This window comes from Mustelus asterias, chromosome 3 (genome assembly GCF_964213995.1).
Source record: "Mustelus asterias chromosome 3, sMusAst1.hap1.1, whole genome shotgun sequence".
NCBI classification, from domain to species: Eukaryota; Metazoa; Chordata; class Chondrichthyes; order Carcharhiniformes; family Triakidae; genus Mustelus; species Mustelus asterias.
The window spans coordinates 97,364,364-97,384,287 of NC_135803.1; the positions used below are offsets into that span (position 1 = coordinate 97,364,364).

At 45.5% G+C, this 19,924-nt stretch overlaps 1 protein-coding gene across 1 annotated transcript in view; it reads right to left on the reverse strand.

Annotated features, from left to right (window-relative positions):
* srgap3 (SLIT-ROBO Rho GTPase activating protein 3) overlaps window positions 1-19,924 on the reverse strand; it is a 278,977-nt gene that overhangs the window by 164,150 nt on the left and 94,903 nt on the right. The window contains exon 2 of the mRNA XM_078209393.1: window positions 9,813-10,008. Within this exon, the coding sequence (XP_078065519.1) occupies window positions 9,813-10,008 (196 nt within the window). The remainder of the gene's footprint in view (window positions 1-9,812; window positions 10,009-19,924) is intronic.

A 19,924-nucleotide genomic window follows, 5' to 3' on the forward strand; every position in this document is an offset into this window, starting at 1 on the left:
GCCCTTTTTAATAGCCTAACACCAACCACATTTCTACCTCCTCACCTCTGAAGAAGTCATATGGACTCGAAACAGTAACTCTGTTTTTCTCTCCATAGTGGCTGCCAAACTTGCTGAGTTTATCCAGCATTTTATCTTTTTATTTCATATTTCCAGCATCTGCACTATTTTGATTTTATTAATACCTGTTTCTCGGAGCTATAACAACATATCACAGAATAATAGAATTGTTATGGCATGGAAGTAGACCATTTGGCCCATCATGTCTACACCGCTCTCCAAATAAGCATTATGCTTTAGTGCCATTCCCCTGCCTTTTCCCCACTCCCCTGCACATTGTTTCTATTCAAATAATCATCTAATACGTTCTTAAATGCCTTGATTGAACCTACCTCCACCACATTTCCAGGGCATGCATTCCAGACCCCAACTTCTCACTGTGTGTTAATGTTTTTTCTCACATCACATTTGCTTCTTTAACAAATCACTTTAAATTTTTGTCCTTTCGTTCTTGGTCCCTTAATGAACGGGAACAGTTCCTCCCCATCTACTCTGTACAGCCCCCTCATGATTTTGAACATCTCTATGAGATCTCCTCTTGGTCTTTCTTCTTTCCAAGGAGAACAGTCCCAACCTCTCGAATCTGTCTTCATAACTGGAACCATTCTCATCCCTGGAACCAATCCTGTGAACCTCTTTTGCACTCTCTCCTTTCTCATTCTTCCTATAGTGTAGCAGCCAGAACTGTACAGAATACTCCTGTTGGAGTATAACTAGTGTCTTGTATAAGTTCAGCATAACCTCCTTGCTTTTGTACTCTATGCTCCTGTTAACAAACTGCTTATTAACTGCTCTAATTAATCAGCAGTGACTAGAATCATAGAATCATACAGAGTAGAAGAGACCAGTCGGCCCATCGAGTCCGCACCAACACATTAGAAACACCTGAATTCCCATCTGCCAGCACTTGGCCCATAGCCCTGAATGTTATGATATGCCAAGTGCTCATCCAGATACTTTTTAAAGAACGTGAGGCAACCCGCCTCTACCACCCACCCAGGCAGCGCATTCCAGACCATCACCACCTTCTGGATAAAAAAGTCTTCCCTCACATTTAGGGAGTGGGGAGTCTTGGGGCCAGGAGGGTGAAGTTCAACTTCCGAGACTTGAGCACATAGACTGAGACTGATGCTCCAGTGTCGAGACTGAGGGAGTGCTGCCCTACTGGAGATGGCGTCTTTCAGCTAAGGGTGGAACATATCCCATGGCACTATTTTGAAGCGCAATGGAATTCTCCTGGTCAATATTTATTCTTCAACCAATATCCATAAAACAAATGATCTGTTCATTTGTCACACTGCTATTTGTGGGAGCTTGCTGTGCACAAATTAGTTGCCACGTTTCCTACCTTACAACAGTTGCTAGGTTTCAAATAGTTTTTGGGGTGGTCTGGGAGTATGAAGGGCGCTGTAGAAAGCCAAGACTTTCCTATTGTCTGTGTTCCAGGAATGAGACTCAGTCCTGTATTTCCCCCTTCTGTCCTGCCAGGGTTTGGCACTGCATTTACTCTCTTAGTGTCCACTACCAGCCTAGCCTTGGCAGGCTATTCAACCATAGAGATCTCATAAGAGAGCCAAACCCTAAACTCATCCCATGTTTCAGAGTGTTATCTTTCCAGTAATGGGGCATTGGGGAGGGGTGTATGGGGGTTTCACTGGATACCGAGTGGAACTTCCTTCACAGCAGGGTGAGCGTTACTTAAATATCAGTAAATCGACATAAACGACATAACCTTGAGCAACACAGAATTGAACACCAAATAAATCAGGGCAGCACAATGATTAGCATTGCTGCCTCTCAGTGCCAGGCACCTGGGTTCGATTCCCGGTTTTGGGTCACTGTCTGTGCAGAGTTTGCACTTTCTCCCCGTGTCTGCGTGTGTTTCCTCTGGGTGCTCCGGTTTCCTCCCACAGTCAAAGATATGCGGGTTAGGTGGAGGCCATGTCAAATTGCCCCCGAGTGTCAGGGGGACAAGCTAGGGTAAATGCATGGGGTTATGGGCATAGGGTCTGGGTGGGATTGTGATCGGTGCAGGCCCGATGGGCTGAATGGCTTCCTTCTGCAGTGTAGGGATTCTACAATTCTAAATTAATATTGGACAGTAATTGACGGTTGTAAAACAATAAAAAGGAATAGAAAGTTATGCTGATAGCATTAGGTCATTAGATGAAGAAGGGTGGATAAACCTTACACACCAGCATGGACCAGCTGGGCTGAATGGCTTGTTTCTGTGCTGTACATTCCATGCAAACCTTTGGAATGGGCCGGTTTTGCTCCTCTTCTCTAAGGCGGACTTGGGAAATATCCGGATTGAAAAAAAACTTTGCGGGTTCTATGTGGATGGTGGATCTCTGTGCAGTTATTCAGGGTATCCTAAGGGTGTTTAACCCCCTTTAAAATGATTGCTCAGGTAGTTCTGTGGAAAGGCAGCATTAAACACCCACATACCAATACCAGGGCTCAACTCATTGTTTTTGTTGTTGGATGTTTATCTATATTGACAGCAGCATGCAGGCTGTGGGTAAAAAAAAATTACCTGAAGGTCAGAGAGACCAGCAGGAAATTACTGGCCTTTTTCTCCCTGGCAAGAACAGTAATAAAAACAATACAATTTGATCTGTGGGCGTGGAGGAGAAAAATCATTTAGCTTTGCTATTTTGCATGGTGACCTGCGACCTCTGCCACAAAGCCAGGCTCATTTGAGTGTTCCTTTCAGTGATCTTCAAACGAGGCCTTAGTCAGGCCTCAACAACAACTGCATCTTTGATGTACTAAAACGCAAGGTATCTCATAGGAGCATTACCAGACAAGGTGTGGTTAGGTCACATAGAGTCACAGAGGTTTATAGCATGGAAAGACCCTTCGGTCCAACTTGTCCATGCCGCCCTTTTTTTTAAACTATTAAGCTAGTTTCAATTGCCCGCTTTTTGCCCATATCCCTTTATACCCATTTTACCCATGTAACTGTCTAAATGCTTTTTAAAAGACAAGATAGTACCCACCTCTACTACTACCTCTGGCAACTTGTTCCAGACACTCACCACCCTGTGTGTCAAACAATTGCCCCTCTGGACCCTTTCGTATCTCTCCCCTCTCACCTTAAACCTATGCCCTCTAGTTTTAGACTCCCCTACCTTTGGGAAAAGATGTTGACTATCTAGCTGATCAATGCCATGATCTAGACATGAGGTCTAGGCAACTAAAAACAGATGAAGCATTTGAAGAACATAGGGAAAGTAGAAAACAGCTCAAACAGGGAGTCAGCAGGGCAAAAAGGGGTCATGAAATGTCGTTGTAAGATAGGATTAAGGAGAATCCCAAGGCATTTTATACATATATTAGGAACAAGAGGGTAGCTGGAGAAAGAGTTGGTCCACTAAAGGAGAAAGGAGGGAAATTATGTGTAGAACCAAAGGAAGTGGGTGAGATCCTTAATGAGTACTTTGCATTGGTATTCACAAAGGAGAGGGATGGTGTCTCGGAGGGATGTGTAAACCCTTTAGAACAAATCATTACAAGGGAGGAAGTGTTAGGTGAATTAAAAAGCATTAAGGTAGACAAATCCCCAGGGCCAGATGTCATCTATCCCAGAGTACTGAGGGAGACAAGAGATGAAATTGCTGGGCCTCTAACAGAAATCTTTATTTCTTTGCTGGCCACTGGTGAGGTACCAGAGGATTGGAGGATAGCCAATGTTGTCCCATTATTTAAGAACGGTAGCAAGGATAACCTGGGTAATTGTAGGCCAGTGAGCTTGACATCAGTGATAGTGAAATTGTTGGAGAAGATTCTTAGGAATAGGATCTATACACATTTGGAACTGAATGGTCTCGTTAGCGACAGACAGCATGGTTTTGTACGAGGGAGATTATGTCTCATTAATTTGATTGAGTTTTTTGAGGAGGTGACAAAAATGATTGATGAGGCAAGGGCTGTGGATATTGTCTACATGGACTGTAGTAAAGCATTAGACAAGGTCCCTCATGGCAGGCTGGTGCAAAAGGTTAAATCTCATAGGATCAGCGGTGAACTAGCTAGATGGATTCAGAATTGGCTTGGCCATAGAAGACAGAGGGTAGCGGTGGAAGGATGTTTTGCTGAATGGAGGTCTGTAGCTAGTGGTGTTCCGCAGGGATCTGCGCTGGGACTTCTGCTGTTTGTAATATATATAAATGACTTGGAAGAAAATGTAGCTGGTCTGATTAGCAAGTTTGCAGGTGATACTGAGATTGGCGGTGTTGCGGATAGTGACGAAGATTGCCAGAAAATACAGCAGGATAAAGATAGGCTGGAAAATTGGGCAGAGAAATGGCAGACGGAATTTATTCTGACAAATGCGAGGTGATGCATTGGCAGATCCAATTCAGCTGGGAGCTATAAAATAAATGGCAGAACCATCAGGAGCATAGACACGCAGAACGATCTGGGAGTACAAGTCCACAGATCCTTGAAAGTGGCAGCACATGTGAAAAGTGGTGAAGAAAGCAAGCTTGCCTTCATTGAACGGGGCATTGAGTATAAAAGTTGGCAAATTATGTTACAGTTGTATAAAATATTGGTTAGGCCACATTTAGAATACTATGTCCAATTCTGGTCACCACACTACCAGAAGGACATGGAGGCTTCGGAGAGAGTGCAGAAAAGGTTTACCAGGATGTTGCCTGGTATGGAGGGTATTAGGTACAAGGCAAGATTGAATAAACTGGGATTGTTCTTCCTGGAAAGATGGAGGCTGAGGAGCGACCTGATAGAAGTTTATAAAATTATGAGAGGTATTGATAGGGTGAATAGTTAGAAGCTTTTTCCCAGGGCAGAAATGACAATTACAAGGGGGCACAAGTTCAAGATAAGGGGGAAAGGTTCAGTGGAGATGTGCAGGAGAAGTTTTTTACACAGAGGATGGTGGGATGCTGAAATGCACTGTCAAGTGAGGTGGTTGAGGCAGTTACATTAACCACATTTAAGACTTATCTTGCTAGACATATGAACAAACAGGGAATAGAGGGGTATAAGCGGCTGGTCTAGATAGGTAAACGTGATCGGTGCGGGCTTGGAGGGCCGAAAGGCCTGTTCCTGTGCTGTACTGTTCTTTGTTCACCTCTCATTATTTTATAGACCTCTATAAGATCACCCCCAAGTCTCCTATGCTCCAGGGAAAAAAATCTCACTCTTTCCAGCCTCTCCTTATAAACCATCAAGTCCCAGTAGCATCCTAGTAAATCTTTTCTGCACTCTTTCTGGTTTAATAATATCCTTTCTATAAGGGTGACAGAACTGTACACAGTATTCCAAGTGTGGCCTTACCAATGTCTTGTACAACTTCAACAAGACATCCCAACTCCTGTATTTAATGTTCTGACCAATGAAACCAAGCATGCCAAATGCCTTCTTCACCACTCTGTCCACCTGTAACTCCACTTTCAAGGAGCTATGAACCTGTACCCCTAGATCTCTTTGATCTCCCCAACACCCTATCATTAACTGAGTAAGTCCTGTCCTGGTTCGATCTACCAAAATGCATCACCACGCATTTAAACTCCATCTGCCATTCATTAGTGCACTTGCCCAATTATTAAGATCCCATTGCAATCGTAGATAACCTTCTTCACTGTCCACTATGTCACCAATCTTGGTGTTATCTGCAAACTTACTAACCATGCCTCCTAAATTCTCATCCAAATCATTAATACAAATGACAAATAACAGTGGACCCAGCACCGATCTGAGGCACACCGCTGGTCACAGGCCTCCAGTTTGAAAAACAACCCTCAACAACCACTCTCTGTCTTCTGTCATCAAGCCAATTTTGATTCCATTTGGCTACCTCATCCTGGATCCTGTGAGATTTAACCTTATGCAACAACCTACCATGCAATACCTTATCAAAGGCTTCGCTAAAGTCCAAGTAGACAACATCAACTGCACTGCCCGCATCTACCTTCTTGGTTACCCCTTCAAAAACTCAATCAAATTTGTGAAAAATGATTTTCCACTCACAAAACTATGCTGACTGTCCCTAATCAGTCCTTGCCTCTCTAAATGCCTGTAAATCCTGTCTCTCAGAGTACCTTCTAACATTTTACCCACATGTTAGGCTCACAGGTCTGTAGTTCCCAGGCTTTTCCCTGCAGCCTTCTTAAATAAAGGCACAACATTTGCTACCCTAAAATCTTCAGGCACCTCACCTGAAGAGCTGTGGCTGTCGATGATTCAAATATCTCTGTTAGGGGGTCTCGCAATTTCCTCCCTAGCCTCCCACAACGTCCTGGGATACACTTCAGCAGGTCCCAGGGATTTAATCTACCTTGATGCGCTTTAAGACTTCCAGCACCTCCTTCTCTGTAATATGTACATTCCTCAAGACATCACTATTTATTTCCCCAAGTTCCCTAAATCCATGCCTCTCTCAACAGTAAATATTGATGAGAAATATCCATTTAGGATCTCACCCATCTCTTGTGGATCTGCACATAGATGACCTTGTTGATCCTCAAGAGGCCCTATTCTCTCCCTAGTTACTCTTTTGCCCTTTAAGTATTGTAGAAGCTCTTTGGATTCCCCTTTGCCTTATTTGCCATAGCAATCTTGTGTCTCTTTTTTGCCCTCCTGATTTCTCTCTTAACTCTACTCCTACAAGGGATCCGCTTGATCCCAGCTGCCTATGCATGTCATGTGCCTCCTTCTTCTTCTTGACTAGGGCCTCAATATCCCGGGTCATCCAGGGTTCCCTACGTCTACCAGCCTTGCCCTTCACTCTAAAAGGAATGTGCTTACCCTGAACCCCGGTTAACACTCTTTTGAAAGTCTTCCACTTACCAGCCATCCCTTTGCCTGCCAACAGACACCTCCAATCAACTTTTGAAAGTTCCTGTCTAATACCATCAAAATTGGCCTTGCCCAATTTAGAATTTTAACTTTTGGGCCAGACCTATCGTTCTCCATAGCTATCTTAAAACTAATGGAATTATGGTCACTGGTCCCAAAGTGATCCCTCAATAATACTTCTGTCACCTGCCCTTCCTTATTTCCAAAGAGGAGGTCAAGTTTTGCCCTCTCTCTAGTCGGGCCATCCACATACTGAATGAGAAATTCCTCTTGAATACACTTAACAAATTTCTCTCCATCCAAGCCTCTACATGACCAAATGCTTGGAGGCAGATTTTAAGGAACTGCTTCAAAGGGGACAGGGTGGTGAAGAGCCGAGGAACTAGCCAAGCTGAAGGCACGCTGCCAATGATCGGATGACAAAAATCGGGAAGAGCACAAGACCAGATTTGGAGGAACGCAGTTAGAAAACTGCACCCAGTCTTGGTTTCCTTACAGGGCTGATCATATAGAGATTCTGAAGAAGTTGTAGAGAGGAAACGCTAGAACTCCCCTTGACATTCAGTGACATTACCATAACTGAACCCCACCACTATCAACATTCTGGGGTCACCATTGACCAGAAACAATATAAATACTGCAAACCAACCATATAAATACTGTGGTTATAACAGCAGGTCAGAGGCTGGGAATCCTGCAGTGAGTAATTCACCTTCTGACTCCCCAAAACCTGTCCAACATCTACAAGGCACAAGTCAGGAGTATGATGGAATATTCTCCACTTGCCTGGATGAGTGGGACTCCAACATCACTCAGGAAGCTCGACATCATCCAGAGCAAAGCATCCCTACTTGATTGGCACCCCATGAACTACTTTTAAAATCCACTCCTTCAGTGACAGCAGCATGTACCATCTATAAGATGCTCTGCAGCAACTCACCAAGGCTCCTTCGACAGCACCTTCCAAACCTATAAACCTTACCACCCGAAAGGACAAGGGCAGCTGATGCATGGAGACACCACCACAGGGAAGTTCCCCTCCAAGTCACACACCATCCTGACTTGGAAATATTTTGTCATTCCTTCATCGCTGAGTCAAAATCCTGGAACTCTTCCTAGCAGCATTATGGGTGTACCTACACCACTTGGACTGCAGCGGTACAACAAGTTGGCTCACCACCACCTTCACAGGGGCAATTAGGGATGGGCAACAAGTGTTGGCTGAGCCAGAGTGCTCACATTTCATGAATAAATATGCCTATAGCATAAGATGCCTACAGCATCTTAATTACCCAGATTGACTCAAACAGAATCATTGAATCTTTACAGTGCAGAAGGAAGCCATTCAGCCCATTGAGTCTACACCAGCACCCTGAAAGAGGATTTTATCTAATCCCACTGCCTTGCCTTATCCCCTTGCACATTATCTCTTTTCAGATAGCAATCCAATTCTCGTTTTAATACCTCGATTGAAATTGCCTCTACCACCCTCTCAGAAAGTTTGTTCCAGACTCCAACCATCCTCTGGGTGAAAAAAATTTTCCTAACATTCTGTAAATAAAGGAACCATCAAGAAAAAAATTTGCATCTAGTTTCATTCTTCACTGTCTGGTTAGAGATCCAGTTATCAGAAATGACTGATGTCCAATTCTCCTGTTGGGACAGCGACCTGCATTTAGTAGCGGAGACACATGAATAACTCTCTCCTGCGATCCAAGCTAAACAATCAACTCTATAAGAACTCTCTGCAGTGTTCCCAGAGCTCTCTGTGGCAAACATGAATTAATCACCAGCTCGAGGGGCTCAGGGAAGACCCATACTTGGATTTCCACTGAGGCGATATCCGAGGATGATCTATTTCGCTTTGTATCCCAGCTATTAAGTGACCCTGGTTTGGATAGTTTCCTTAAAGACCTGAGGCCTGTCAGTGCTGGCGAAGAGCCACGTCCTTCCCTTGCCACCACTGTAACAACCTTAGGTCAGGTACAAGAGATGCTAAATGGTAAAACTGCCATACAGCACTCACACTCAAGGCTCAGGTACATCCACATATTCGCTGCAATGTTGCCTCCATTGCAGACCAAGTTCAGAAAGCAGCTCCTTTTTGACAGTTCTATTTCTCACACCAACCAGCGTGTGGCCTCTTCATAGTATTTTCAGTTTCGGCAATTTTGTCCTGTGTTTAAACTGGTGAAATGCTGGAATTTAATCGAGAGGACGCTGTTCAAATGATTTATAAAGAATAATGGGTATCTGGGGAATCACTTACAGAAGAATTTTTTTGATTCCTCAAACTTCAAATCCGCTCCTCAGATTTATCTATCTACTCTTCCACCTCATTGTGTTGAAGGCAAAACTCTTTCGCATCATGCGACACAGTGGTTAGCACTGCTGCCTCACAGCGCCAGGGACCCGGGTTCAATTCTGGCCTCGGGTGACTGTCTGTGTGGAGTTCGCACATTCTCCCCGTGTCTGCATGGGTTTCCTCTGGGTGCCCTGGTTTCCTCCCACAGTCCAAAGATGTGCGGGTTAGGTTGATTGGCCATGCTAAATTTCCCCTTAGTGTCAGGAGGATTGGGAGAGTAAATATGTGGATGTGGGGTTATGGGGATAGGACCTGGGTGGGATTGTTGTCAGTGCAGGCTCGATGGGCCAAATGGCCTCCTTCTACACTGTAGATTCTATGCTCTATAGACACTTATTCTTTCGAGGACCTCCATTGCTCTCTCTTAGAATTTCATTCAAAACCCATGCTTGGTGTTTATACCTCATTGCTTTGCCTCCCCATTTTATCCCCACAGTGTCCCCAGTCTTGTTGCTACCCTGAGGAGTTTGAGCCTCGGGTCCTTCTCTGAGGCTTCCACGAACACTGAAGAAGTAAAAAGCAACATTGGTTGGAGGAGAGTGTGTATGAAGGCCTGACCTACCTGAACTGCTGGTGCTCCTTGGAGCTGCGAATCTTCGCCGCAAAGCGTTCTGCCAGTTTGTCCAGGCTCCGCGAGTACTCCACCTCGATCTCTGCCTTTCTGCGGAAGAATTCCTGCAGATCCTGAAGGAGCTGGAGCCGGGATTCTGACTGCTGCTCCAGGCATTTCAGCTGCTCTGCCAACTGTGCTCGGATTTCTGTCACAAAGAAAATAACCTGTTAAGACAGAAAAATACAAGGACAAGGACTTGCATTCCAAGAGCTTTATCCATAACTTCTGGATGCTCTGAAATGCCTCGTAGTCAAAAAAATTACACAGCAGCCAATTTGCGCACAGCAAGATCCCATGAAGTACAGTGACCAAATCATTAGATTTTTTTGTTCAAGACACACAGGAGAACTTCTCTGATCTTTTTCCAAATGGTTTAAATGGGATTTTTACAGATGAGGCTCTGGTTTAATGTTCCTATTGAAAGGTGCCACCTCCAACAGTGCAGCACTCACTCAGTCCTCCTCTGGACATGTCAGCCTGGATTATGTGCTGAGGTCTCACGTGGTGGACCATCAATCCAGAATCTTCTGACCCAAGAGGTGAGATTGCTCCCACCGAACCACAGTTTATGTCCGAGTCAGAGAGTTGTTTGGTGGAACGAAACTGTAAAACATGCTGCTATTTCCCACCCTCACCCCAACTAAACCCCACCGGTGAAAACATCTACTATTCTTTGTTTTTAAATGTACCCTTTTTCCCCTTTCTGCTCCTGAAGGGGGTGAGTTTTGCCAAATTTCGGTTCCATAGCTGCCAGCATCCCACTGGCATGACAGCCAAATTAATAGACCTCGAGAGTGAGGGTCAATGTGCTTTCTGACCATGGCCTGATCACAGCCCAGCCCTATCATGCTTTGATGTCCCGTTCACTTGCCAGCAGTGCTCCTGGACAGTCACAAGGAATCCCATTGCTGGATGATTTTTCCTCCCCTGATGCTGAGGCCAAGTGTAGAAACCCTACTGTCATTGTACAGGAACACAAACCAAGGATCAACTCAGTCCTATATGGCAGGATATAACTGAACAACTAGGAGCAATATCGGGTCTGCTTTGTGAAACCAAAACAAATACAAAGGGAAGGAATAAATTTGCAGGAAAACAGACAAGTCTGGTGCATCATGGTCCTCCCTCAGAGAATGATGCAATCCAAGGCCTGTTGTCATGCCAACGCCACCTCCTTGTCACATTGCTTTGCCACGTTAGTGGGCGGTATTCTGGAGGTGGAAACAGAAACTAGAATTCATTAAGCAGGGAAACTGAGAGCTGGGGAGAGCAAGTCACCATTGACTGGAATTCCTTACTGATGCAGTGTGAACGGGCAATGTTTGGCTCCTGCTCCCTCCCTGCATTTGGCACAGAGTCAGGCAACATTGGAAATCTCCGGGGGAAGGTGATGTTTCTCAGGATGAAGATCACACCACAGTTTCTGCACCGAACTCAAGATTGGTGTGTGAGGGAGGGGTGAAATTCTTCAAAATAAATCCAGGTCTACTTCTGAAAGGGACACATTGCTAACTGACTCATGGTCATCAGTGTAGATCGTTGCAGAACCAAAGGCCCACAAAAATTTGCTGTCAGCATGTTTAAAATGGGCACCAAATTGGACAGTATGGTGGATGGTAACATGCCACACTGGAAATACGCTGGAAATGACCTGAAAAGTGAGAGACAGACATCCAGGGCACAGGGGCCTTATGTGTCCAAGCCAGGTTCACCCAGCCAGCTCGCCCTGACTGCAGGTATAGGAGCTCTCCTGTCAGCATCTTCTGCAATGCTAACGACCATTGACCACTCCTACTCGGCCCTCAGCCCCCACTCAGTAAGGCCTGCAGCCCAATACCAGGTGTACTTTGGGCCAACCCGTTCCAAAACAGGGATTTAAAAGGGTAATTAAGCCTTTTGAGAAGATGAATTGCTGGGCTGAAACAGCTGTAGTTGTCTGCACAGACCCCACAGTTGGTCAGTAGAACTGAGTAGTTATCTGGATTCTGTATATATGGTGCATTCAGCACAAGGCATTGAGAGAACTGGGGAGAGATGACTGATCTGAGATGGTCCTTCCACCTTGGGTTCTAGGCATGGGACTTGGTTCTTGTAGACATATGCTTGTATCAGCTGAACAGTTGTTTATTAATATTACATCTAAATAGGCGATAGAATAGGCATGCAGTTCTTAGGCACGATTCCAACTTCTCTCCCTCGAGTCTACATGATATTGACGACAGTGGTACATCATCATCCATGTTAACCCTTTATAATACAATGACAGCAATAACAATATCCGTTGTGAATTAATTGTTGCTCAGACTGTCCTAGCTTTTTAATCTGTCACCTATCCTCAGAACCCCTAACGGACATGAGCTGCTATGATGGTCCAATGTTCAATTGATCATTCTTCATCGCAATGGCTACAGCATGTGCAACCCAGTGCTTGTACTGGTCAGTAGCCACTCATCACCTCATAAACACATTAAAAGAAGTGTTTTGTAATGAATCAGTCACAATGAGACAGTGAGCACTTGCAATGTGATTCTCTATGCCTCCCATTCATCCATTACCTCCAGTTGCCTAAGGATTCCATTTCTCATCTATTTACTGTCACTCAGTGACATCAAATGAAAACAGTATTAATTCTCACACATATACTCGAGACAGCCACCGCCACCTAATCAACTCCCCCACTGTCTGGAAATTATACAAAATACAGTACTGGATCAGCAGTGATTCTCTCCAACCAAATACTGGGAACACTGAAGCCATGAGGTGGGATTTTCCATGCCTCCCACTGCGTGTTTTGTGGTGGTGGACATGGCTGGCGGAGGGGGGGGGGGGGGGGTGGGGGGGGGGTGGTGGAATGATCTTCTGATCCCGCCATTGACCACCTCCCATTTTATACACCCACTGTTGCCGGGAAACCCACAGCCGGGGTTTACCGTTGGCAGGACTGGAACAGCCAGAAAATTCCGCCCATTGTTTTCAGTTTCCATCACAAACTCTATTCCCAGTCACCAGATTCCTGGTTACCGTCTCCTGAAACAGAAACAGAGGGCAGAATTTTCCCGTCCTGCCTGCCACGGGAATTGTAGCAGGCAGGACACAGACCGTGCAAAGGTCTGTTGACATTGGGAGGGATTTTCTGGCATTGGGAGGGGCACGGCCGGAAAATCCCGGACTGTTTGCACATGTTGTACACAACCTAAAATCATCTTCCGACCACATATTTGTGCCATCACTAAGGCCTTCGTAAAATCAAGCAACTTTGCCCTGTCTGAGTTGCTTTGCAGAAGATACCTTCATCTATGCTTTTGTTAGCTCTAGACTTGACTATTCCATCTCACTCCTGACCGGTCTCCAAGGATTTGCCCCTCCATTATCTTGGGCTCTGCTGCCTGCGTCCTAACTCGCAACAAGCCCCCTTCACTCACTACCATCAGCTCTCTGACCTACAGCAGCTCCCAGTCAATCAAAACCAGGATTTTTAAATTTTCACCCTTGATTTCAAATCCCTCTGTGGTCTCAGCCCCTCCCTATCTCTCTCATTTCTTCCAGCTCCATGACCCTCCGAGATATCTGTTCCCCTTTAATTCTGGCCTCAAGCACTGCAGATTTTAAATGTTCACCAGTGGCCATGCCTTCGATTGCCTGGACTCCAAGCTCTGGAATTTACTCCCTCTCCCTCTTTATTTCCCTTTCCTCATTTTAAAACTTTCCTTAAAACCAACTCTGACCGAGTTTTTGGTTAGAAGTCCCAGTATCTCCATGACTCATATTTTGTTTGACAACACTCCTGTGAACCACCTTCGGATGTTGTACTGCATGAAGAGGTGCTCTATAAATGCAGTTTGTTTGTTGGTTGTCCCTTGTAAGCAGCAACAAATTCTGGTGGGGTGGGGAAAGTTGGTCGTGTCTGAGATTGGAAATTGCTGTCCATAATTTTTCAGTTTTCCCTGGACTCAGGGGGTGCCAGGGGACTGGAGAATTGCAAACATTACGCCCTCATTCAAAAAAATTGTAAGGGTAGACCCAGCAATTACAGACTTGTCAAGTTTAACTTCAGTGGTGGGGAAGCTTTTAGAAACAACTATTCGGGATAGAATTAGTAGTCACATGAAAAAATGTGGGGTGATTAGGAAGAGCCAGCATGGATTTCTAAAGGAGAAATTGTGTTTAACTAACTTGCTGGAGTTTTTTGAGGAGGTAACAGAAGGTTGATGTGGGTAATGCTATTGATGTGGTGTACATGGACTTTCAAAAGACATTCGATACAGTGCCACACAACAGACCTGAGAAAAGTTACAGCTCCAGGAATAAAATGGACAGTAGCAACATGGATATAAAATTAGCTGAATAGGAAACAGGGAGTAATGATTAATGGATATTTTCCAGGCTGGAGGAAGGGTTGTAGTTCCCCAGGAGTCAGTACTTGGACCCTTGCTTTTCCTGATATATATTAATAATTGAAATCTTGCTGTGCAGGGGATAGTTTCAAAGCAGTATGGATGATTCAAAATTTGGAAGCATTGTAAGCTGTGAGGAGGACAGTGTAGAACTTCAAAAGGACATAGGTTAGCAGAGTGGGCAGATTGGTGGCAGATGAAGTTCAATGTGTGAAGTGATGAATTTTGTTAGGAAGAATGTAGATAGACAATATAAAATAAGGGGTAAAATTCTTAAGGGGGTGCAAGAGTACAGAGACCTCGGTGTATATGTGCATAGATCACTGAAGGTGGCAGAACAGGTGGACAGAGCAGTTTATAAAGCATATAGCATTTTGGGCTTTATTAATAGGGGCACAGAGAACAAGAGCAAGGAGGTTATGCTGAACTTATACAAGACACTGGTTCGGCCTCAGCTAGAGTATTGTGTACAATTCTGGATGCCACATTATAGGAAGGATGTGAACCCATTGGAGAGAACCCAGAAGAGGTTTACAAGAATGGTTCCAGGACTGAGAAACTTCAGTTATGAGGATAGATTGGAGAGGTTGTTCTCCATGGAGGAAAGATCTGCTAGAGATGTTCAAAATTATGAGGGGGCTGGACAGAGTACTTAGGGAGAAACTGTTCTGGCTCATAAAAGAATCAAGAGGGCATAAATTTAAATTGATTTACAAAATAAGCAAATGTGATGTGAGAAAAAACATTTTCACACAATGAGTAGTTTGGGTCTGGAATACACTGCCTGAGAGTGCGGTGAAGGCAGATTTAATTGAGGCATTCAAGATGGCATTGATTATTTGAATAGAATAGAATGAGTGTCTGTACCCACTCTCTAAATGAGTATTATGACTTGGTGCCATTCCCCTGCCTTTTCCCTGTATTCAGAGAAACCCTACAGTACAGAAAGAGGCCATTTGGCCCATCGAGTCTGCACCGACCACAATCCCACCCAGGCCCTACCCCCATATCCCTACATATTTTACCCACTAATCCCTCTAACCTACGCATCCCAGGACACTAAGGGGCAATTTTAGCATGGCCAATCAACTTAACCCGCACATCTTTGGACTGTGGGAGGAAACCGGAGCACCCGGAGGAAACCCACGCAGACACGAGAAGAATGTGCAAACTCCACACAGACAGTGACCCAAGCCGGGAATCGAACCCAGGCCCCTGGAGCTGTGAAGCAGCAGTGCTAACCACTGTGCTACCGTGCCGTGCATTGTTGCATGTGTAGTCCCGCTCTGCACCATTGCATGTGAGGAGCCCATCCTGCACTGCTGCGAGTGAGAGCTGTTTCCAGGACCACTTTCAATCTCAGATATCTCATCCTCTACACACCGAGTAACTCACTTAAATGGCCATGTTTGCACCTAGTTCCACTAACAGCATTGGCTACAGACCCAGAGTTCTTGTGCAGGGATATAGATTCTGGCTCAGACGTGGAGACCTGAGCAGAGAGCTCTCTGCAGAGGAAAGGCTCTGCGTCCGACAACTTAATGCGGAATAGTTAGCCCCAGCATTGACTGCAGCAGGAAATGCTGCCAATATCTAGAAGCCGGCTTCATTGTTGCAGTGTGTAGGCAGCCACTCTACCAGCTGATAAATGCACCCAAATTGTGTCAGAGACACCAGTTCCTCTTGAAAATACACATTCAGGATGTCAGCTGCCTTTATTTACCTTGTATTGCCTGTCGAGGTAAGGAAGCAGGAGTGGAGAAGGGGACTGCAATGTGTGAACGGATGGTGGCTGTTTATCCGCTTCCCTCTTGCACATGTTTACATCTGAGCAGTTACAACAGTTATCTACTTGATAATTTTTGACACTCACTTTCACATCTTTTTCTCTCATCCTTCTGCTCCAAACAGTGATTCAGGCTGTGATTCCCTCCTGATCGGATATCCTGCTGATATGGATTGTCCTGTGCCAACACGCACAAGCTGACTGATGGGCACCAGTGACAGCCAACCCCAGCATATGTTGAGCACTCTCAGAGCAGCGGGGGCGGGGAGGTTGTGGAGAATGGAGGGGAAACATCGAGAACAGAGTACTGGGGAGGCAGCCCCATCTTGTGCCAGCCTTTAGCGTCAGCACTTTCAGCTCAGGATTCAGAGGGTTGGAGGTTCAAGTCCCACTCCAGAGATTTGAGCACAGAATCCTGGCTGGCACTATGTTACTGAGGGAATGCTGCATCACGTGAGGTGCCACCTTTCAGCTAAGACTCCACTGGTGCCCCGTCTCAGGTGGAGGTGTGGTGCTATTTCAAAGGGGAACTTTTCCTGGTCAAGACTTCCCTCTCAACCAACCACACAATAACAGGTCACCCAGTCTTTACAACCATGCTGTTTGTGGAAGCTTGCTGTGTACAGATTGGCTGCCATGTTCCATTACATTGTAACAGTGAGTAGCTGGGAAAAAAATATTCTCTTGGTTTTAGGAGAGTGTGAAAGGTACTATCTAAACAGAAGTTACTCCTTTCCATCACATTACAAAACTGCCCATTGAATAAATCTGAAACTTTTGCCTCCGTTGACCGAACCCCAAAGATCAAACTAATTAACAATTTCTCTCTGCCTGCTTCCTGTTCACTAATTTGAGCCTCCTAGGGCAGAGTGCTTTGGAAGCAATAGTGGTCTAAATTGCTGGATGGACATCCGGCAAGACCCTACATCCCCTCTTTTCAAGAAAGCCCACAGCATCTGGTGCCACTCGGGCACTGAACAGGTCTGCCTCGGGACCAAGGACACCTGGGGTGGTGTTTAGGGTGGGCGGGGGAGGGGGGGGGGCTATGTCCCACCACAGAGAGCTGTCAGCCAGAGGCTCACAGTGCCTCTGTACTCAGCAGCACCACTGAGGAGGTGGTGGCTACTGTTGATACTATATCTGTCGAGACCCCCAAATCAAGGGAGGAGCCAGGCACGGATGACTGATGCAGGAAAGAGGGCAGCAGGGGAGGGACGGCAGGGGGAGAGTTGGCAGGAAGGCCTGGGGGTGGCTCTCTGTGGTTGTCCCTTCCCAGTGCAATAATTGCCCATTAAAAGGTTCAATCGGCAGCAGGACAGGGCAAGGAGGCTGTCCAGGGACCATCCCGCCAAGGACAATTGGGTGGACGTGGGACTTTGGTAGGGTCCACACACACCACCCTCTTGTCTTAGTAAACACCTTTCGCCACCAAATCTCGCCACCACGGGGGCAGTGTTATTTAGTGGCATAAGGGGCGGCACAGTAGCACAGTGGTTAGCACTGCTGCTTCACAGCTCCAGGGACCTGGGTTCGATTCCTGGCTTGGGTCACTGTCTGTGTGGAGTTTGCACATTCTCCTCGTGTCTGCGTGGGTTTCCTCCGGGTGCTCCGGTTTCCTCCCACAGTCCAAAGATGTGCGGGTTAAGTTGATTGGCCATGCTAAAAATTGCCCTTAGTGTCCCGAGATGTGAAGGTTAGAGGGATTAGTGGGTAAATATGTAGGGATATGGGGGGTAGGGCCTGGGTGGGATTGTGGTCGGTGCAGACTCGATGGGCCGAATGGCCTCTTTCTGTACTGTAGTGTTTCTATGATTCTATGATTTCTATGGTTCTGCCTCAGTTCCTTTTTTATTATCACTTTGGATCAACTTAAATCCTGGTCCATTACCAACAGTAAAGACATTGCAAACGTAGTTTACTGACTGTAAAGTGCTTTGGAACATCCTGAGGTTGTGAAAGGTGCTGTATAAATGCAAGCCTTTCTTTGGTCTGGAAAAGCTGATGGATAACAGGAAACGCGAACTGAACCAGAGTGCGCTGAGCCAACTTTTGTAGCCTCCAAATGGTCTGGAAACTGGAACCCCACCAGTGTAACCCACAACACTTGTGTCAACTGTCAGACTTCCCTCATAACACACCGATTTGGTTCAACTCAAACCCAGTCTTTCGATTCCAGGATTCCAACCCAGAATATAAAAGGCTTTGCAATTCCAGGTTTGAACCCCACAGACATCCACAGTCCAATGACCTCAGGGCTCCCGGTCCCTGGTCCCACATCACAGAACCTTTAGAAAGTACAGCAGCACAATTACAAAGGAAATTAGGACAGCAAAGAGAAAAAAACTTGGCAAATAACCAAGGAAAACCCAAAGACGGTTTAGAATTACACAAAGAGCAAGAGGACAGCTGAGGAAAGAAAGCATAAGGCCAATGGGAGACCAAAGTGATGACCTGCGTGTGGAGACAGAAGAGATGGCCATCTCTTTGCATCTGTTTTCACAAGACAGAGGCAAAGTAGATGTGCTTACAGAGGAGAAGTGTGAAATATTGGATGGGATAAATAGTTCAGGGAGGAAATATTATTGTGTTTAAGCATACTTGAAAGTGGATAAATCATCAGATGCGCATGAATTATATTCCAGACTGAAAGGGGAGAAATAATGGAAGCTCTAACCATCACTTTCCAATCCTCCCTGGCTACAGGCATCATTCTGGAGGTCCGGAAGATGTCAATATTGTACCGTTGTTGAAAAAGGAAGGGAGAGTTAGCCCAGTAATTACAGATTAACTAGCCTGATCTCAGTGTGGGCAAATTATTGGGAAAAAAATGAGGGGTACAGATGAAAAACAGGGACGGTCTGTATGAATTTGTTAAGGGAAGGTTATGTTTGACTAACCTGACTGAATTTATGAGGAACTAACAAAGAGGGTCGATGAGGATACCATGCTTGATGTAACCTACACAGATTTTAGCAAGGCTTTAAAAAAGGTACCACATGAACATGACAGGGTTTCTCGCGAGTGAGACCATTACCTCTAGTATGGAATGTGGAACAAAGGAGCACAATCTTAAAATTGGAGCTAGGCGGTTTAGGAGTTAAGTGAGGAGACATATTTCTCACACAATGAGTAACGGAAATCTTTCTGCCAAAAGGCTGTGGATGATGGGACAATTGGAATTATCATGATAAAGACTGATAGTTTTTTTTCATTACAGGGTATTTTGGGATATGAAGTAAAAGCAGATAGGTGGAGAAATAGATCAGCCGTTCTCTGGTTGAATGGTGGAAGAGGCTGGAGGGGTTGATTGGCCCATTCCTGTTCCACTACAGCACCATAGAAAAGTTACAGCATAGGGGGAGACCATTCAGCCCATCTTGTCCATGCCAGCTCAAGGACACCCAGATGCCCTTTCTAATCCCACCTTCAGTGGGAAATCGTTCAGAGGCCAGGATTTTTGTTTTCTTAATCATTTGTGGAACATGGTCATCGCTGGCTGGCCAGCATTTATTGCCCATCCCTAGTTGCTCGAGGGCAGTTGAGAGTCAACCACATTGCTGTGGCTCTGGAGTCACATGTAGGCCAGACCAGGTGAGGATGGCAGATTTCCTTCCCTAAAGGACATTGGTGAACCAGATGGGTTTTTCCGACAATCGTTTCATAGTCATCAGTAGATTCCTAATTCCAGATAGTTTTTATTGAATTCAAATTCCACCATCTGCTGTGGTGTGATTTGAACCCGGGTCCCCAGAACATTAGCTGAGAATCTGGAATAATAGTCTCGCGATAATACCACGAGGCCATCACCTCCCGATGTCAGACAGTAGGCGAAAGACAAGTCATTCCTGGTTACTCTCGGTAACTTTTGGAGTTAGTGTCAC